The sequence below is a fragment of the Vombatus ursinus genome, unplaced genomic scaffold (assembly GCF_900497805.2).
Source record: "Vombatus ursinus unplaced genomic scaffold, bare-nosed wombat genome assembly UNPS02014794.1, whole genome shotgun sequence".
NCBI classification, from domain to species: Eukaryota; Metazoa; Chordata; class Mammalia; order Diprotodontia; family Vombatidae; genus Vombatus; species Vombatus ursinus.
This window is the reverse complement of record NW_020954572.1, coordinates 17,085,427-17,107,656: the sequence shown is the minus strand read 5'-3', so window position 1 is coordinate 17,107,656 and position 22,230 is coordinate 17,085,427. Positions and strand designations below refer to the sequence as shown.

The 22,230-nt window shown below is 37.5% G+C and overlaps 1 protein-coding gene across 1 annotated transcript in view; it reads left to right on the top strand.

Annotated features, from left to right (window-relative positions):
• TRIM69 (tripartite motif containing 69) overlaps positions 1–12,325 on the top strand; it is a 30,881-nt gene extending 18,556 nt beyond the window's left edge. Inside the window, exon 7 of the mRNA XM_027870185.1 lies at positions 11,763–12,325. Coding sequence (XP_027725986.1) covers positions 11,763–12,325 — 563 coding nt within the window. The remainder of the gene's footprint in view (positions 1–11,762) is intronic.
• Positions 12,326–22,230: the final 9,905 nt, after the last annotated feature.

Genomic DNA, 22,230 nt, shown 5'->3' with positions numbered 1-22,230 from the left:
ATATTATAAAGTACTAGGGGCAGCTAGTGGTGCAGTGGCTAGAGCACTGGCCCTGATGTCAGAAGAACCTGAATTCAAATCTAGCCTCAGACCAAACACTTGACACTTACTAGCTGTGTGACCCTGAGCAAATCACTTAACCCTAATTGCCTAAAAAAATAAATAAAAATAAAGTACCAATCATCAAAACTATTTAGTACCGGCTAATAAATAGAGTGGTGGATCAGTGGAATAGATCAGGTGCATGAGACAATCATAAACTACTATAGTAATCTACTGTTTGATAAACGCAAAGATTACAGCTTCTGGAATAAGAACTCACTATTTGATAAAAACTGCTGGGAAAACTGGAAAATAGTATGGCAGAAGCTAGGTATAGACCAATATCTCACATGTATCACGATAAGGTCAAAATAAGTACATGATTGAGACATAAAGGGTGACACCATAAGCAAATTATGAGAGCAAAGAATGGTTTACCTGTCAGATTTATGGAGGAGGGAAGAATTTATAAACAAAGAAAAGATAGAGAACATTATGAAATGCAAAATGGATAATTTTGATTACATTAAATTATAAAGTTTTTACACAAACAACACAACCAAGATTAGAAGAAAAGCAGAAAAATGGGAAACAATTTTTATAGCAAGTGTTTCTGATAAAGGCCTCATTTCTCAATTATGTTGAGAACTGAGTCAAATTTATAAGAATACAAGTCATTCCCCAATTGATAAATGGTCAAAGAATATGAACAGGCAATTTTCAGATGAAGAAATTAAAGTTATCTATAGTCATATGAAAAAATGTTCTAAATCACTATTGATTAGAGAAATACAAATTAAAACAACTCTGAGGTACCACCTCACACCTATCAGATTGGCTAACATGACAGAAAAGGAAAATAATAATTGTTGGAAAAGATGTGAGGAAATTGGGAAACTAATGTATTGTTGGTGAAGTTGTGAACTGATCCAACCATTCTGGAGAGCAATGCAGAAGTATGCACAAAGGGCAATCAAACTATGCATACCCTTTGATCCACCAATACTACATCTAGGGCTGTATCCCAAAGAGATCAAAAAAAAAAGGGGAAAGGACCCACATATACAAAAAATATTTTTAGCAGCTCTTTCTGTGGTGGCAAAGAATTGGAAACTGAGGAGATGCCCATCAGTTGGGGAATGGCTGAACAAGTTGTGGTATTTGAATGTAATGAAATACTATTGTGCTGTAAGAAATGATGAGTAGGCAGATTTCAGAAAAACCTGGAAAGACTTACATGAACCAATGCTGAGTGAAGTGAGTGGAGAACATTGTACACTATAACAGCAACATTGTGCTATGATCAACTATAACTGACTGACTTCTTCTCAGCAATACAATGATCCAAGGCAATTCCAAAAGAATCATGAAGGAAAATGCTATCCACGTCCAGAGAAATAACTATGGAGTCTGAATGCAGATCAAAGCATACTATTTTCACTTTTTTTGTTTTTTGTTTTTCATGGCTTTTCCCTTTTGTTTCTGTTTCTTCTTTCATAACATGACTAATGTGGAAATATGTTTACAGGATTGCATATGTATACCCTATATCAGATTGCTTGTCATCTTGGGGAGGGAGGAAGGGAAGGAAGGAGAAAAAAATCTGGAACTCAAAATTTTATTTTATTTTATTTCAACTGAATTTTATTTTAAACTCAAACACCAGAACACAAATACAGAATAGAGAAAAGAAAAAGAGAAAAACATATCATTTACTTGAATAGTGGAACTTAATTACAAAGTAAGAAAAAAAAGCATGTCATGTACATAGCAGGATTCAAAATATGTAATGATAAATTTTCATTTCAAGAAAGCTTGTATGGGGGGGTGGAGCCAAGATGGCAGAGTAAAAGCAGTGACTTGCTTGAAGTCTCACCCAAACCCCTCCAAATACCTGTAAAAAAAATAGCTCTAAACAAATTCTAGAGCAGCAGAACCCACAAAAAGAGTGAAACAAATTTCCAGCCCAAAACAGCCTGGATGGTTGATGGGAAAGGTCTGCTGCACCGGGCTAGGAGAAGAGCATAGTACAGTGTGGGCCATGCAGGCAAAGACAGGGCCTTAGGAAACCTGGCGCAGGCCTCAGGGGACTGAATCATGGGGAGCTGTGGCGGTTTCTAGACTTCTCAACCCACGAATGCCAAAGACAATGTAGAAGGTCAGTAGGAAAGGTCTATCAGACCTGGGTGAAATAGAAGTGTGGTCCAGCCTCAGTCCTGGCACAGCCCCAGGGTGGCAGCTGCTTCTGGAGCTCTCAGCCCACAGATAGTGGGGAGACTGAACAGCTGATCAGAGAGGGATTGCAAGGATCTCTTTGCTGGTGCTGAGGCAGGATTCTCTTGCCTTGCATGTGCTTGGACTTGGGTCGCAGTTTTGGGTTGCAGTTCTGGGGTGAGGAGGAGCACTGGCATGGTGGAGCTTGTGGCAGCAGTGGAAAGGGAATCCTCCTCACAGCTCCAAGGCAGAAAAGAGTTCTTGTGATCACGCATAGACCACAGCACAGGCCAGGAAAGGAGTAAACACCTCACCCCTAATCATACCACCTTGGAAGAACTGAAAATTTACAGATCCCTAGAAGTATTTCTAAAAAAAAGCTGCATATAACCCCTAAAGCTTGGTACAGTACATTTTCCACACTGGAAGCAGACCCCTACCTTAACAAAGAGTTTAAAAGTCAAGTAATTGGCTGGCAACATGAGCAAACAGTGCAAAAAAACCCTCAGACTATATAATCTTACTTTGGTAACAAAGAAGATCAAAACATACAACCAGAAGAAGATAATAAAATCAAAGCTCCTACATTCAAAGCCTCCAAGAAAAATATGAATCAGTCCCAGGCCATGGAAGAGTTTGAAAAGGATTCTGAGAAGCAAGTAAGAGAAGTAGAAGAAAAACTGGGAGGAGAAATGAGAGTGATGCAAGAAAATCATGAAAAAGTCAACAGCTTGCTAAAGGAGACCCAAAAAATACTGAAGTAAATAACACCTTAAAAAATAGACTTACCCATATGGCAAAAGAGGTCCAAAAAGCCAACAAGGAGAAGAATGCCTTAAAAAGCAGAATTGGCCAAATGGAAAAGGAAGTCCAGAAGCTCACTGAAGAAAATATTTCCTTAAAAATTAGAATGAAGTAAATGGAATTTAATGACTTTATGAGAAATCAAGAAATTATAAAACAAAACCAAAAGAATGAAAAAAATAGAAGACAATGTGAAATATCTGATTGAAAATAGATGCAGGAGAGATAATTTAATAATTATTGAACCACCTGAAAACCATGATCAAAAAAAGAGCCTTGACATCATCTTTCAAGAAATTATCAAGGAAAACTGCCCTGATATTCTAGAACCAGAGGGTGAAATAGAAATGGAAAGAATACATTGATCACCTCCCGAAAGAGATCCCCAAAGGAAAACTCCCAGGAATATTATAGACAAATTCCAGAGTTCCCAGGTTAAAGAGAAAATATTGTAAGCAGCCAGAAAGAAACAATTCAAGTATTGTGGAAACACAATCAGGATAACATAAAATTTAGCAGCTTCTACATTAAGGGACCAGAGGGCTTGGAATATGATATTCTGGAGGTCAAAGGAGCTAGGATTAAAACCAAAAATCACCTGCCCAGCAAAACTGAGTATAATCCTTCAGGGGAAAAAATGGATATTCAGTGAGATAGAAGACTTTCAAGCACTCTTGATGAAAAGACCAGAGCTGAATAGAAAATTTGACTTTCAAATACAAGACTCAAGAGAAACATGAAGAGGTAAACAGGAAAGAGAAATCATAAGTGACTTATTAAAGTTGAACTGTTCACATTCCTACATGGAAAGATGATATTTGTAACTCATGAGACCTTTCTCAGTATTAGGGTAATTGGAGGGGAAAAAATATATATATATATGTATATATTTTTTTCCCTCCAATATATGTATATACAGAGGGCATAGGGTGAGATGAAGATGAAGGGATGATATCTAAAAAACAAAATTAAGGGATGAGAGAGGATTATACTGAGAGAAGGAGAAAGGGAGAGGTTGAATGGGATAAATTATTTCACATAAAACAGACAAGAAAAAGTTTTTACAATGCAGGGAAAGTGAGTCGAGGTGAGAGGGAATGAGTGCATCTTAATCTCATTGGATTTGGCTTATGGAGAGAATAACATACACACTCACTTGGGTATGGAAATATATCTTACCCTTCAGGAAAATAGGGGGAAGGGGATAAGAGATGGAGGAGGGCAGATTGGGGGAGGTGGTAATCAGAAGCAAACACTTTTGAGGAGGGACAGGGTCAAAGAAGAGAACAGAATAAATGGGGTGGGATAGGATAAAGGGAAATATAGTTTTTCACAACATGCATATTATGGAAGTGTTTTGTATCACTACAACATGTACACCCTGTATCGAGTTGCTTGCCTTTTCAATGAGGGTGGATGGGGAGGGAAGAAAGGAGAGAATTTGGGACCCAAAGTTTTAAAAACAAAGGTTAAAAATTGTTTTTACATGCAACTGGGAAATAAGATACACAGGCAATAGGGTATAGAAATCTATCCTGCCCTACAGGAAAATAGAAGGGGAAGGGGATAAAAAAAGGTGGGGGGATGTTAGAAGGGACAGCAGATTAGGGGAAGGGGTATGCAGAATGCATGCCATCTTGAAAGTCTGAGAGTTGATCAAATGTTCATTTCTTTTTTCATTCAGGATTATGCTTAACTTTGCTGGGTATGATATTTCGGTCTGAGCCTCAGTTCTTTTGCTCTTCAACATATAGTGTTCCAAGACCTGTGGTCCTTTAATGTCTCCACTGCTGGGTCTTGTGTGATTCTAATTTTTTATTTTTTTCTTATTGCTTTTAATATTTTGAGTTCCAAGTTTTCTCCTCATCTTTCTCTTCCCCCATCCCAAGACAGCATGTAAATTGATATAGGTTCAACATATATATTCATATTAAACCTATTTTCACTTTAGTCATGTTGTAAAGAAGAAACAAAAAAAAGAGAGAGAGCAAATAATATGCTTTGATCTGCATTCAAACTCCACAGTTCTTTTTCTGAATGTGGACAGCATTTTCCATCATGAGTTTTTTGCAGTTGTGATCCTTGCACTGCTAAGAAGAGATAAACCTATCAAAGTTAGCCATCAAACAATGTGGCTAATGTTCTAGTTCTGCTCTCTTCACTCAGCATCAGTTCATATTAAGTCTTTCCAGTTTTTCTGAGGTCCACCTGCTCATCATTTCTTATAGCACAATAATATTCCATTACATTCATATACCACAACTTGTTTAGTCATTCTTCAATTGATGGGCATGCCCTCAATTTCCAATTCTTTGCCACCACAGAAAAAGCTGCTATAAATATTTTTGTACATGTGGGTCCTTTTCCTATTTGCATGATCTCTTTGGAATGTAGCCCTAGAAGTGGTATTGCTGGGTCAAAAGGTGTTCACAATTTAATAGTCCTTTGGACATAGTTCCAAATTGCTTTCCAAAATGGTTGGATCAGTTCACAACTCCAGAAACAATGCATTAGTGTTCTAATTTTCCCACATCTTCTCCAACATTGATCATTGTCCTGTTTTGTCACGTTAGCCAATCTGATAGGTGTGATGTGTGTGATGTAATTATTTGGAACATTTTTTCTTTTTCTTTTTCTTTTTTTTTGGCAATGAAACTTTTTTTTAATAGTATTTAATTTTTTCTAATTACATGTAAAGATAGTCTTTAATATTCATGTTTTATACAATTTTGAGTTCCAAAATTTTTCTTCCTCTCTCCCATTCCCCACCCAAGAGAGCAAGTAATATGATATAGGTTATACATGTGCAATCATGTAAACATATTTCCACATTAGTCATGTTGTGAAAGAAGAAACAGAACAAAATGGAAAAGCCATGAAAAACAAAAAAAAAGTGAAAATAGTATGCTTCTGTCTGCATTCAGACTCCACAGTTCTTTCTCTGAATGTAGATTCCATTTTCCATCATGAATCTTTTGAAATTGTCTTAGATCATTGTATTGCTGAGAAGAGCTAAGTCAATCACAGTTGATCATCACACAATGTTGCTGTTGCTGTGTGCAATGTTCTCCTGGCTCTGTTCACTTCATTCAGCATTAGTTCCAGTAAGTCTTTCTAAGTTTTTCTAAAATCTACCTACTCATCATTTCTTTTCTTTTTTTTTTTCTTTTTAACAAGTGTTCTTAAAACTTTGGGTTACAAATTTTCCCCCTCACTCCCTCCCCACCCACCCTCGCCGAAAAGGCAATCATCTCGATACAGGTTATAGATGTGTAGTCATGCAAACTAAGTATATTTCCCTTCATCCCATCCTATCCCCTATTTATTCTATTCTCTGTTTTGACCCTGTCCCTCCTCAGAAGTGTTTGCTTCTGATTATCCCCTCCCTCAATCTGCCTTCCCCTCTATCAACCCTCTGCTCTCCTGTCCCCTTCCCCCCCACCTTCCTGCAGAGTAAAATAGATTTCCATACCCCATTGTGTATCTTATTCCCTCCTTAAGCCAAATCCCATGAGAATAAGATTCACTCATTCCCTCTCACCTTCCCCCATCTCCCCTCCAATGTAAAAGTCCCTTCTTGTCTGTTTCGTGTGAGATATTTTACCTCGTTCCACTTCTCCCTTTCTCCTTCTCCCAGTGTAATCCTCTCCCACTCCTTAACTCTATTTTCCAGATATCCCTTCATCCTCAACTCACCCTGTGTCCTCTATCTATCTATCTATACAAACATGTAATTTTTTCCCTCCCACTACCCCAATACTGACAAAGGACTCACGTGTTACAAATATCATCCTTCCCTGCAGGAATGTAAACAGTTCAACCTTAATAAGTCTCTTATGATTTCTCTTTCCTGTTTACCTCTTCCATGTTTCACTTGAGTCTTGTATTTGAAGGTCAAATTTTCTATTCAGCTCTGGTCTTTTCCACAGGAATGCTTGAAAGTCCCCTATTTCATTGAATGACCATTTTTTACCTTGAAGGATTATACTCAGTTTTGCTAGGTAGGTGATTCTAGGCTGTAGTCCTATCCTTTGCCCTCCGGAATATCATACTCCATGCCCTCCAGACCCTTAATGTAGAAGCTGCTAAATCTTGTGTTATCCTGATTGTGTTTCCACAATACTTAAATTGTTTCCTTCTGGCTGCTTGCAATATCTTTTCCTTGACCCAGGAATTCTGGAATCTGGCTACAACATTCCTAGGAGTTTTCCTTTGGGGATCTCTTTCAGGAGGAGATTGGTGGATTCTTTCAACTTCTATTTTGCCCTCTGGTTCTAAAATATCAGGGAATTTGTCCTTGATAATTTCTTGAAAGATGATATCTAGGCTCTTTTTTTGATCATGGCTTTCACATAGTCCAATAATTTTTAAGTTATCTCTCCTGGATCTATTTTCCAGGTCAGTTGTTTTTCCAATGAGATATTTCACATTTTCTTCTATTTTTTCATTCCTTTTGATTAGTGTTACAGTGCCTTGATTTCTCAAATTGTCCCTCTCTTCCAATTTCTCCATTCTAATTTTTAAGGAAGTATTTTCTTCAGTAAGCTTTTGGACTTCCTTTTCCATCTGGCTAAGTTTGCTTTTAAGGGCATTCTTCTCCTCATTGGCTTTTTGGACCTCTTTTGCCATTTGGGTTAGGCTATTTTTAAGGTGTTATTTTCTTCAGCATTTTTTTGGGCCTCCTTTAGCATCACTCTCAGTTTTTCCTCTACTTCTCTTACTTGCTTCTCAAAATCCTTTTTGAGCTTTTCCATGGTCTGGGACCAATTCATATTTTTCTTGGAGGCTTTGGATGTAGAAACTTTGGCTTTGTTGTCTTCTTCTGGTTGTATGTTTTGATCTTCTTTGTCATCAAAGTAAGATAATATAGTCTGAGTCTTTTTGCACTGCTTGCTCATGATCCTGGCCAATTACTTGAGTTATAAACTCTTTGTTAAAGTAGGAGTCTGTTTTCAATGTGGAGAACGTACTGTCCCAAGCTTCAGGGGTTTTGTGCAGCTGTGTTCAGAAATACTTCTAGGGACCTGTAAATTTTCAGTTCTTCCAAAGTGGTATGATCAAGGGTGAGGTGTTTACTCCTTTCCTGGCCTGTGCTCTGGCCTATGAGCACTCTTTTCTGTCTTGGAACTGTGAGGAGGGTTTCCTCTCCACAGCCACTACAAGCTCCAACAGACCAGTGCTCCTCCTCGCCCTAGGTCCACCACCCAGAACTGTGACCGAGATCCAAGCACGGGCAAAGCAAGAGAATCCTGCACCAGCAGAGAGTTTCCTGCAATCCCCTTCTGATCAGCCACTAAATTCCCCCTCTGTGGGCCGGGAGCTCAGGAGGGCCACTGCCCTGAGGGCACTTGAGGCTGAGACCTAGCTCCTTCTCTCACCACAGTCACAGACTTTTCCCACTGACCTTCTAAGTTGTCTTTGGCGTTCTTGGGTTGAGAAGTCTGGAAGCCGCCACAGCTCCCTGATTCAGTCCTCTGAGGCTTGCTCCAGGGTCGCTGCGGCCTGCGTGCCCATGCCAAACTGCGCTCCTCTCTCAGCCCAGCGCGATATACCTTTCCGATCAACCATTCAGGCTGTCTTGGACTGGAAATTTGTTTCACTCTGTCTTTTTGTGGGTTCTGCTGCTTTAGAATTTGTTTAGAGCCATTTTTTATAGGTATTTGGAGGGGTTTGGGGGAGAGCTTAAGCAAGTCACTGCTTTTACTCTGCCATCTTGGCTCCACCCCCTCAGAACATTTTTTCATAAGACTATAGATAGCTTTAATTTCTTCATCTGAAAACTTCCTGTTCACATCCTTTGACCATTTATCAGTTGAGGAATAGTCATTCTCCAATTGATGGGACTCTCCAGTTCTTTGTCACAACACATAAAGTTGCCATAAATATTTGTGAGGAGGCATTAACATGGAAGCATTCTATCCCCTACCGTGATGAATTGGGGTAGCCTCCTTTGATAGGCTGTGTAGCCAGAACAGACTATGTCTTTAAACTAGCCAGACTAAAATAGTCCCTTTTTCCCTCATGTTCCTTCCTGCAGCACACAGAGGGAAAAGATCAGTTTCCCCACAATGTGGTGCCATGAACTGAATAGGTGAGAGGTGAAGGACTTCCCATGCTCTCCCTCTCCCTTACCCCAACTCCTAGAAAAAGGCTTGAGGGGCGATGTTTCTATTAAATTTCATTTGTCCTCAGTTTTAGGTGCCAGTGGTGATTGCCACTGGACCCACCAGATCTGGAAGTTTGAGCTATAGTGACTTCGGATCCAATATTGCAGGCAGCATGTTGCAACTAGTCAACCCGGCAAGGAAGACCTGAGAAGCCAGGGTGCCTGAGACCTGAGCCTGAAGAGGGTTTTGGACTTGGACCAGTGCTCTTAAGGAACCAAGCTAAACTGTGAACCTAATCCCCTACTCCTCCTCAAAGACTGAGGAGGTGAAAGGGGGGAGGGGATTAAGTCCCACTTGTTGGAGGAGTATTTGAAGTAAATATTCCTTTGTAAAAGAGTTGCTAAATGGAATTGGGGTACAGAGGCCTCCCCCACACTTGAAGGGAAAACCCTTGATGGGGGCTGGAACCAATGGCAGAGAGCCTTGACACCCTAAACTCTCTTAAGGATACCAGAGAACCCTGGGGGAGGAGTAAAAAGCAATCTAACTGTCCTTTCAGGTAGTGAGGGCCAGGGTAGTCAATGTTACATATTTTTGTACATATGAGTCCTTTTATTCTTTCTTTGATTTCTTTGGAGGTATATACCTAGTTGTGCTATTGCTGGTTCAGAATATACATAGTTTAGCAAGGAACTTTACGGGCAAAGTTTCAATTTGCTTTCCAACAGGGCTCAACTAATTCACAACTCCACCAACAAAGCATTGAAATGTTTGTTTTCCTTCAGTCCCTCCAACGTCACTTTCCTTTTTTGTCAACTTTGTCAATCTGATGGGTATGAAGGAGAGTCTCAGAATTGCTTTAATTGGCATTTCTCTAATTATTAGTGATTTAGAGCTTTTTTCCATTTAGTTATTATTTGGATTTCTTCCTTAGAAAACTGCCTGTTCATATTATTTGACCATTTATAAGTTAGGAAATGGCTCTTATTCTTATAAATTTGAGTCAGTTTCTTGTGTATTTTGGAAAGAAGATCTTTATCAGAAAAATTTGCTTTAAAGATTTTTTCTCCCAGTTATCCATTTCTCTTCTAATTTTAGCTGCATTGGCTTTATGCAAAAACATTTTAAAATTTACATAATCAAAATTGTCCATTTATCTTCTTTAATCCTTTCTTTCCCTTCTTTAATCACAGTTTCCCTCCTTCCATAGCTCTGAATGGTAACTTCTTCCTTGCTCTTCTAATTTATGACATTACCCTTTATTTCTAAGTCATGTATCAGTTTAGAGTTTTTCTTGGCATACTTAGGTATAAGTTGGACTACATCTAATTTCTGACAAATTGCTTTCTAGGTTAGCACTTATTTTTGCTGACAGTATTATTTTCTTTATTAAATCATAAATTCCTTAAGGGTCAAGAGTATGCCTAATCTTTACAAAGAATTCCCAAATTTCTATTATGATACTATGGATACTAAACACACACACAAAAACTTTTTAAAAAATTTAATATTTTTTGTTACATTTTAAGATCTGAACTGTCTTCTTCCCTCCTTCCTCACCCTGCACTAGATAAGGCCACCATATGACAAAGATATACCCCCCTCACACACACCCATCCACACACCATATTATGTATACTTCTATTTATTAGTTCTGTATGCAAGTTGTTCCATGTTTTTCTAAAAATCAACCTGTTCATCATTTCTGACAGTAACACAATAGCATTCCATCACATTCCTATACCATAACTTGTTTAGTCATCCCCCAATTGATGGGCATCCCCTCAATGTCCAATTCTTTGCCACCACAAAGAAAGCTGCTATAAATTTTTAGGTTCTTTTCCTTTCTCCCCAGTTACCTTAGGAAATATTCCTGAGTGGTATGCTGGGTCAAAAGACATATACAGTTTTATAACTCTTTGGGCATTTAGAATTCCAGATAGTTCTCCAAAATTGTTGGATCAGTTCACAATTCAGCCAACAATATATCAGTGTTTCAAATTTTCCACATTCCCTGCAACATTTGTCATTTTCCCCTTCTATCATTTTAGCCAATCTGATAGGTGTGAGAAGGTATCTCAAAGTTGTTTAAATTTGCATTTCTCTAATCAATAACGATTTATAGCATTTTTTCATATGACTATATATAACCTTGATTTCTTCATTAAAAAAATTGCCTATTCATATCCTTTGGCCATTTATCAATTAGAAAATGACTCATATTCTTACAAATTTGACAAAGTTCTCCATATATTTGAGATATGAAACCTTTATCTGAGAAACTATCTATAAAACTTTCCCCCTCAATTTTTTGCTTTCCTTTTAATCTTGGCTACATTGGTTTTATTTGTACAAAACCTTTTTAATTTGAGGTAATCAAAACTATCCATTTTATATACCATAATGCTCTCTACCACTTGTTTATTCATAAATTTTTCTGTTCATAAATCAAACAAGTCAGACTAACCTGCCTGACGATATGTCTAGATGTGTATGCCATATTAGGAGAGGTATGTCATTTTACTAGCAAGGATGGTTACGTATATCTAGCCAGCCTCCTTCTTGCCCTGAATTGTCTTTATTTTATTTCCGTAGGCCTTTCTCTGATAACTCTGGACCCCAAAACAGCACACCCAAATTTGGTGATATCTGAAGATCGAACCAGTGTGTGGCATGGTGACGTTAAGCAGATGATTCCTGACAATCCAGAGCGGTTTGACTCAAGTGTAGCTGTGCTTGGTTTAGAAGCCTTTAACAAAGGAAAATGGTACTGGGAGGTAGAAGTAGCCAAGAAAACAAAATGGACAGTGGGAGTGGCCAGAGAGTCAATCAGTCGGAAGGGCTGTTGTCCTCTGACTCCTACGGATGGGTTCTGGCTCCTTCGGCTAAGGAACAGTCTTGAACTAAAGGCTCTAGATGTGCCCTCCTTCAGTACGGTGCTGAAAAGCAGCCTCAGCAAGATGGGAATATATTTGGATTATGAGGGGGGACAGGTGTCCTTTTATAATGCTGAAGACATGTCTCACATTTACACCTTCAGCAGTACCTTTACTGAACAACTACTCCCCTACTTCTGCCCCTGCCTGAACGATTCTGGAGATAACCTAGAGCCACTGAGTATCATTCACCCCTTTGGCACATGCTCAGAAAGGCAGTAATACTGCTTTGTTGGTTCAGAGCTTTATTAAAGGTACCGGTGCAGTTTCTTGGATTCATGACTTATTTCTTACTTCAGCCTCCTGTCTCTGTCTCCCCACTTGATTGGAACCACAGTCAATAACTGTATTAGAAACCTGACAAAGTAGGTTCTAGTTTCACTGTTTAAACTTTATTTGACAATTTGTATTGTATAATCATAAAATACCAAGTTACGAGGGACTTCAGGTCATGAAGTAGTCCAATAGTCCAATCCATTCATTAATATAAATTCCTACTGCATTAAAAAAAACCCAGAAAAATGGTCATTCAGCTCTGACTTGAAGATCTCTATGACATTTAATTTTAGGGCATTTTCCCACCACCACTTTTCACTATCCCCAAGCACTCAGCGCCTTCTGGCAAGACACACCCCGCCCCCATCACCTCCCCACACACTATATATAAGGCTACTTGGGCCTAGTTTCTCCCAGGGCAATGCCTCCATTGTCCAAATTATCTTTCCATTTTCCACTGGACTCTCCCTAACCTTACCTTTCACTGAAACAACAATAGCAAGATCCCCTACATGAAACACTTCAAGCTCTTTAGTTCCATCTTTTTTTTAAAAATTTCTTTTTATTTAATTTATTTATTTTTAGTTTTCAACATTCATTTCCATAAGATGTTGAGTTTAAAACTATCTCCCCCTCCCATATGGCATATAATTTGACATAGTCTCTACATATACATTCATGTTAAGCATATTTTCCCATTAGTCATTCCGTAAAAAACAATTAGAACTAATGGGAGGAGCCACAAGAATGAAGCAGTGAAATAAAACAACAAAGGAAAAGGAGAGCAAATAGTATGCTTCCATTTACATTCAGACTCCATATTTCTTTCTCTGGGTGTGGATAGCAATTTCTACCATGAATCTTTTGGAGTTGTCTTAGAATATATTGTGTTGCTGTGAAGAGCCAAGTCTGTCAAAGTCAGTCATCCCATAAGGTGGCACTCAGCATCAGTTCATACTAAGTCTTTCCAGGTTTTTCTGAAGTCCACCTGCTCATCATTTCTTATAGCACAATAGTATTCCATTACATTCATATAGCACAACCTGTCCAGCCATTCCCCAATTGATGGGCATCCCCTTAATTTCCAATGCTTTGCCACCACAAAAAGAGCTGCTATAAATATTTTTGTACATGTGGGTCCTTTTCCCATTTGTATGATCTCCTTGGGATGTAGCCCTAGAAGTGGTATTGCTGGGTCAAAGGGTATGCACAGTTTTATAGCCTTTTGGGCATAGTTCCAAATTGCTTTCCAGAATGGTTGGATCAGTTCACAACTCCACCAACAATGCATTAGTGTTCTAATTTTCCCACATCTTCTCCAACATTTATCATTGTCCTGTTTTGTCATGTTAGCCAATATGAGAGGTGTGATGTGGTACCTCAGAGTCATTTTGATTTGCATTTCTCTAATCAATAATGATTTAGAACATTTTTTCACATGACTATAGATAGCTTTAGTTTCTTTCTCTGAGAACTGCCTGTTCATATCCTTTGACTATTTATCAACTGGGGAATGACTTGTATTCTTACAAATTTGACTCAGTTCTCTACATATTTTAGAAATTAGGCCTTTGTCAGAGACACTGGTTGTAAAAATTCTTTCCCAGTTTTCTGCTTCCCTCCTAATCTTGGAGGCATTGGCTTTATTTGTGCAAAAACTTTTCAATTTAACGTAATCAAAATTGTCCATTTTGCATTTCATAATGTTCTCTATCTCTTGTTTGGTCATAAATTCTTCCCTTCTCCATAGATCTGAAAGGCAAACTATTCCTTGCTCTTCTAGTTTGCTTATAATATCAGTCTTTATACCTAAATCATGTACCCATTTTGACTTTATCTTGGTATTGGGTGTAAGATGTTGGTCTTTGCCCAGTTTCTACCATACATTTTCCCAGTTTTCCGAGCAGTTTTTGCTAAATAGTGATTTCTTATCCCAGAAGATGGAGTCTTTGGATTTATCAAATAGTAGATTAGTATAGTCATCGACTGTTGTGTCTTGCATACCTAACCTATTCCACTGATCCACTCCTGTATTTCTTAGCCATAGTTTTGACGATTGTTGCTTTATAATACAATTTAAGATCAGGTACAGCTAAGCCACCTTCCCTTGCATTTCTTTTCATTAGTTTCTTAGATATTCTAGACTTTTTGTTCTTCCAGATGAATTCTGTTATTGTTTTTTTCTAGCTCTATAAAATAATTTTTGGTAGTTTGATTGGTATAGCACTGAATAAGTAAATTAATTAGGTAGAATTGTCATTTTTATTAGTTCAGCCTACCCCTGAGCAACTGATATTTTTCCAATTATTTAGATCTGACTTTATTTGTGTGAAAAGTGTTTTGTGATTGTGTTCATATAGTTCCTGGTTTTGTTTTGGCAGGTAGACTCCCAAATATTTTATAGTGTCTATAGTAATTTTAAGTGGAATTTTTCTTTCTATCTCTTGCTGCTGGGCTATGTTAGTAATATATGGAAATGCTGATGATTTGTGTGGGTTTATTTTATATCCTGAAACTTTGCCGAATTTGTTTATTATTTCAAGTAATTTTTTACTTGATTCTGTAGGATTCTCTTAATATACCATCAAGTCATCTGCAAGGAGTGATAGCTTTGTTTCTTCTTTGCCTATTCTAATTCCTTCAATTTCTTTTTCTTCTCTAATTGCTACAGCTAACATTTCTAGGACAATATTGAATAACATTGGTGATAATGGACATCCTTGTTTCACCCCCGATCTTATTAGAAATACTTCTAGGTTATCCCCATTGCATATAATGCTTGCTGATAGTTTTTGATAGATGCTATCTATCATTTTAAGGAACACTCCATTTATTCCTATGCTTTCTACTGTTTTTAATAGGAACAGGTACTGTATTTTGTCAAATGCTTTTTCTGCATCTATTGAGATAATCATATGATTTCTATCAGTTTTGTTAGTTGATAGAATGTTTTTAAATGTTTGATAGAATTCACTTGTAAATTCATCTGGCCTTTGAGATTTTTTTCCTAGGGAGTTCATTGATAGCTTGTTCAATTTCTTTTTCTGAAATGAGGTTAAGTATTTTATTTCCTCTTCTGTTAATCTGGGCAATTTATATTTTTGTAAATATTCATCCATTTCACTAAGATTGTCAAATGTATTGGCATACAGTTGGGCAAAATAGCTCCTATTGTTATGATTTTCTCTTCATTGGAGATGAATTCACCCTTTTCATTTTTGAGGCTGGTAATTTAGTTTTCTTCTTTCCTTTTTTAAATCAAATTAACCAAAGGTTTATCCATTTTGTTGTTTTTTTTCTTTCATAAAACCAGCTTTTAGTTTTATTTATTAGTTCAATAGTTCTCTTAATTTCAATTTTATTAATCTCTCCTTTGGTTTTCAGAATTTCTAATTTTGTATTTAATTGAGGATTTTCAATTTGTTCTTTTTCTAGCTTTTTTAGTTGCATGCCCAATTCTTTGATCTCTTCTTTCTATATTTTATTCATGTAAGCATATAAAGATATAAAACTTCCCCTAAGGATTGCTTTTGCTGCACCTCATATGTTTTGGTACGTTGTCTCATTATTGTCATTCTCTTGAATGAAGTTATTGTTTCTATGATTTGCTGTTTGACCCACTCATTCTTTAGGATTTGATTATTTAGTTTCCAATTACATTTTAGTCTATCTTTCCATGGCCCTACATTACATGTAATTTTTATTGCATCATGATTTGAAAAGGATGCATTTAATATTTCTGCCTTTCTGCACTGGATTGTGAGGTTTTTATGCCCTAGCACATGGTCAATTTTTGTGTAGGTGCCATGTATCTCTGAGAAAAAGGTATATTTCTTTTTGTCCCCATTCAGTTTTCTCCAGAGGTCTACCATATTTAACTTTTCTAAGATTCTATTGATCTCCTTAACTTCTTTCTTGTTTATTTTGTGGTTAGATTTATCTAGTTCTGAGAAGGGGAGGTTGAGGTCCCCCACTAGTATAGTTTTGCTGTCTATTTCTTCCTGTAGCTCCCTTAACTTCTCCTTTAAGAATCTGGCTGCTATACCACTTAGTGCATGTATGTTTTGTAATGATATTACTTCATTATCTATGGTACCTTTTAGCAGGATGTAGTTCCTTCCTTATCTCTTTTAATTAGATCTATTTTTGCTTTTGCTTTGTCTGAGATCAGGATTGCTACCCCTGCTTTTTTTACTTCAGCTGAAGCATAATATATTCTGCTTCAGCCTTTTACCTTTACTCTGTGTGTATCCCTCTGCTTCAAATGTGTTTCTTGTAAACGGCATATTATGGTTCTTAATCCACTCTGCTATCTGTTTCCATTTTATGAGAGAGTTCAACCCATTCACATTCACAGTTATGATTACTATCAGTGTCTTCCTCTCCATCCTATTCTCTCCTCCCCATTTATGCTTTTCTCTCTTCTTCCTTTCCCTCCTCAGTAGAGTTTTGCTTTCACCATCACTTCCCTTAGTCTGCCCTCCCTTCTATTAGCCCCCGCCCTTTTCTTCCTCTTTATTCTTTATACTTCTTCCCTCCCTTCTACTGATCCCTCCCTTTTCTTTTCCCTTTCCCCTCCTTCTTCCTATAGGGTAGATTAGATTTCTATACCTAACTGGTTATGTTATTTTCTCTTTGAACCAAATGTGATAAGAGTAAAGTTCAAACAATGCTCCTCTCCCTCCCTTCTTTCCCTTTACTGTATTAGGCTTTAGTGCCTTTTCATGTGATGGAATTCACATCAAAGTCAACTTATACCCATGCCCTTTGTCTAAGTATACCCCCTTTTAAATGTCATGATAAAATTATAATTCTCAAGAGTTACAAGTGTCATTTTTCCTTGTCAGGATGTAAACAGTTTGCCCTTATTAATAAAATATTATTGTTGTTTTTTTTCTTTCCTGTTTACCTTTTTATGCCTCTCTTGAATCTTGTATTTTAAAGTCAGATTTTCTGTTGAGCTCTGCTTTTCATCTGGAAGGTTTGGAGGTCCCCTATTTCTTTGAATATCCATCTCTTCCCCTGAAAGATTATGCTCAGTTTTGCTGGGTAAAGTTGATCCTTGGTTGTAATCCAAGCTCTTTTGCCTTATGGAATATTATATTCCATGCCCTCTGATCTTTTAATGTAGAAGCTGCAAGGCCCCGCATAATCCTGACTGTGGTTCCATGATATTTAAATTGTTTCTTTCTGCCTGTTTGCAGTATTTTCTCTTTGATCTGATAATTCTGGAATTTGGCTACAATATTCCTTGGCATTTTCAATTTGGGATCTCTTTCAGGAGGTGACTGGTGGATTCTTTTGATGACTAATTTACCCTCCAGTTCTAGGACCTCAGAGCAGTTTTCTTTGATGTTTTTCTGAAGGACGTTGTCCAGGCTCTTTTTTTCATCATGGTTTTCAGGAAGACCAATAATTTTTAAATTGTCTCTCCTGGATCTGTTTTCCAGGTCAGTTGTTTTACCAATAAGGTATTTTACATTTTCTTGTATTTTTTCATTCTTTTGTTTCTGTTTGACTGATTCTTGCTCTCTTGTAGAGTCATTAGCTTCTACTTGCCCCATTCTGATTTTTAAGGAGTTGTTTTCTTCTATTAGATTTTGTACCTCCTTTTCCATTTGGCCTATTTTACTTTTTAAGGAGTTCTTCTCTTCAGTGAGTTTTTGTGCCTCCTTTTCTATTTGGCCAATTCTACTTTTTAAGGACTTGTTTCCTACAGCTAATTTTTATCCTTTTCCAAGCTATTGACTCTCTCTGCAAACGTCTCATTTCTTTTCCCAATTTTTCTTATCTGACTTTTAAAATCCTTCTTGAAGCAAAACAAAACAAACAAAAATCCTTCTTGAGCTCTTCTAAGAAGGCTTTTTGGGTTTGAGGTCAGTTCATATCCCCCTTTGAGGCTTCAGATGTGGATATATTGACAATGTTGTCTTCTTCTGAATTTGTGCCTTGATCTTCCCTTTCTCCAAAATAAGAATGTATGGTCATTTTCTGTTTCTGCTTTTTGTTTATGGTGTTTGCCTATTTCCTGACTTTAAAAAAAATGTTAAGCTCTCCTGCTGGGGTGAAGGGGGGTCACTTACCCAAGCTTTTCTAGTTCACCCGGGCCTTGCACTTGAATGTTTGGCTCCTACTCTCCTGGGCCTTGCACAGGGATGTTTTGCTGGTGGTGGATGTCTGTCAGCCTGGAGCTTTGCCTTTTGGAGTTGTGCTTCCCACAGCTGTGTTGAGGCACCAGGTGATTTTGCTACTGGAGAATGCTGTTGCCCATGGTGGTTTTCCAAGCTGGTGTCTACCAGTTCCCCTGACTGTATTGAGGCTCTTGGGGGTCCAGGTGTTGGCACTTGCCTGCTCACCAACCTGGGTCTCAGGATCTCCCCCTGGTATGCTGAGGTGGGGCTTGCTGCTGGCTTGCTGGGATGCCTCCAGTCTTGTACTGCCCCTCCCCAGAGTGAGAGGGACATTTTCTGTTAATCCCCCAAGCTTCCTGTGGTACAAGACTGCTTGGCCCTGTCTTTTTGCTGGCTCAGGATTTTTCTGGGTTGATATTTTTTGGGCTTTCAGAGGTCAATGAGGGAAGGTGAGAGCAACTTCTTAATCTGCCATCTTGCCTCCCAGAAGCCTGTTTGGTTCCATCTTGAAAGGTACTCTGATGAGTCTAAATTTAACTAAGGTAACTGTTAACTGATTTATGCTAATACTTGTTAAATAAAAAAAGGATCAAATTTATAATGCAGCAATTTCTTTTAGTGTAGTATTCTTAAGAGAATGGGTCTTCCCAGTCTAAATCATACAACATAGATCAATTCTACCTAAGACCTAGAAGACTGTGCAGTATGTCTTAAAAATTCAGAAGGGAGAGGTCATCAATTCTATGCAATACTTCGTTTGAATGAACAGTAAACCAAGATTCTTAAGGGAAATAATGAAAAAAAAATGTGAAGGGAAAGGGCCTGGAAGATTGCAAATTATACTATAAAGGAATAATATCACAACTATTTTGGTACGGGCTTAAAAAAAATAGAAAATTCCATTAGTAAAACAGATTAGGTATACAATATACAGAAGATGCAAAAATATAGAAACATAATGTTCAATAAACCCAAAGACAGCAATTACTGTGGCAAGAACTCACTATTTATTGAAAATTGATGGGAAAACTGGAAAGTAGCCTGGCAGAAATCAGCTTTATAAACCAAGATTTCACACCATATATAGCAAAAATGAGCTCCAAAAATAACTAGACATACAAGGTCACATTACAGGCAAAGAAGAAAATACTTTTCACAACTATGGAGAAAGGAAGAATTCAAAACCAGACAAAGGAATAGAGCAGACCACAGAAGATAAAATGGACAATTTTGATTATGTAAAATTGAAAAAAATTAACCAAACAAAATCCTAAATGTATTTAAAATTAGAAAGAAAATGAAGAGAGGGGACCTGGCAGTACCAGACCACAAATTGTACTATAAAGGAATAATCATCCATGAAACAGATTAGGTTCACAGTATACAGAAGATGGCAAACATAATAACATGTTGTTCAATAAACCCAAAGAGGGGCAGCTAGGTGGCGCAGTGGATAGAGCACGGGCCCTGGAGTCAGGAGGACCTGAGTTCAAATCCCTGGACACATAGCACGCACTAGCTGTGTGACCCAGGGCAAGTCACTTAACCCCATTGCCTCATCCAAAATAAAAAAATAAACCCAAAGACAAAAATTACTATGGCAAGAACTCACTACTCCCAGTCAATGAGGAAAAAAAAATCTTTGTAGCAAGTTTCTCTAATAAAAGTCTCATTTCTAAGATATGTAAGAGCAGATTCGAATATCTAAGAATGACGGCTATTCTCCAAGTTAACAAGCCTAGTATGTGCCAAGCACTGTGCTAAGCTACTGAGGATACAAAGAATGGCTTCTTACTGTAAAAGGTGGGATTTAGCTGAGACTTGAAGGAGGCCAGGGAAGCTAGGAGCTAAATGAGGAGGGAGAGAATTCCAGGCATGGAAGGATAGCTAATAAATATGCATAGAGTCAGAAGATGAAGTGCCTTGTTCCAGAGACAGCAAGGAAGTCAGGCTATGAGGTTAATGTCACTTGATAGCAGAGTATGTTGAGGAGAGTAAAACATGAAAGGTAGGGAAGTGGCTAGGTTATGAAGGACTTTAAAAGCCAAACAGAATTTTATATTTGATTCTGGAGGTAACAGGGAACAATTGTAGTTTCTTAAATAGGGAGGTGACATGGAGCTGCATGTTAAAAAAAATAATTTTGACAGATGAGTGGAGGATGGACTGGAGTGGAGAGAAACTTGAGGCAAGGAGGCCAACCAGGGTTATTGCATTCAATAGTTTAGGAATGAAGTGATAAGAGTCTACACCAGGGTGCAGATAAATGGAATAGGCAGTTCTTGAAGAAATACAAGTGATCAACAGCCATATTTTTAAAAATATTCTGGGGCAGCTAGGTGGTGCAGTGGATAGAGCACCAACCCTGAAGTCAGGAGGACCTGAGTTCAAATCTGGCCTCAGACCAAACACTTGTCACTTACTAGCTGTGTGACCCTGGGCAAGTCACTTAACCCCAATTGCCTAAAAACAAAAATAAATAAAAATAAATTTAAAAAATAAAAATAAATAAAAAATATTCTATTAGAGAAATTAAAGCAATTCTAATATTCTATCTTAGATGGGCAAAGATTAGAAAAAAGGAAAATGACAATAGTTGGAGAGGAACAGGAAGACAGGCCTCCTAACGTACTGTTGATGGACCTATGAATGGTTCAATTATTCTGGAAAGTAGAAGTCACTAAACTGTGCATACCCTTTGAACCACTGATACCACTATAAGAGCCATACTCTAAGAAAGAGGGAAAGGACCAACATGTAAAAAAATTTATCAGGTTTTTTTTTTTTATTGTAGCAAAGAAATGGAAACTAAGAGGGTGCCCATAAACTGGAGGATGAATGAACGAAGTATAGTATATAAATGGAGTATTATTGAACTATAACATATGACAAAAACGTTTTAGAGAAACCTGAGAAGACTTACATGAATTGATGCATAGTGTAGTACAACATGAGGGGAGAGTGAAGGGAGTTAGAGCAGGAAAGTATTTGCAAAGAGTAAAGAAAAGAAGATTAAGCATTTATTAAAATGTACAGAGAGAAAAGGAAATTCAGAAAGAATAACAGGCCCAGCAGCTTTGTAAATGACACAGTGAATTGATTATGTACTTTAAAAAAATCCAAGCTGTACTTACTTAATAGAAATTCGCAGTTTTACATAAAACTCTTTTTCTGTTCTACTTTACATACGGAAAATATTTTTTGGTGTTCATTACTCAGAAATTTAAAAAATTAAACTAACATGTCAATATTACTCCAATGAAATGTACAAAATTTATACATCTTAAAGAGCGCACTTCAATAACTTATCAATAGATATTACAGTATCTGATGGTGAGGAAAAGTTAACTGTTTCTAAGATCATTCAAGTCCACAACAAAAAAGGATCAGATGCATTCAAGCCTAAAGCAATGTGCAGTTAAAAACAAAAAACATCATTAAGAACTGACAAACAATTGTTGTAAAACAACTTAATTAATTGGAAAAACAATCCAAGCCCTTCAGATGGATCTGGCAACCAGAGGAGTTGTTACAGATTCCTCTACAGTATGGGGTAGACTTCTTGAAGTTGGAAAAGCAGCTAGAAGACCAGTAAAAAAAAAACCTAGCTGCTCAACACTGCTATGAAGGGAAAAACCTTGTTATTGGTAAATACAAAGACATTATTGTTAAAGACTGGAAAAAAGTGATTTCTTTTTGCTGATGAAACTCATTTTTCTT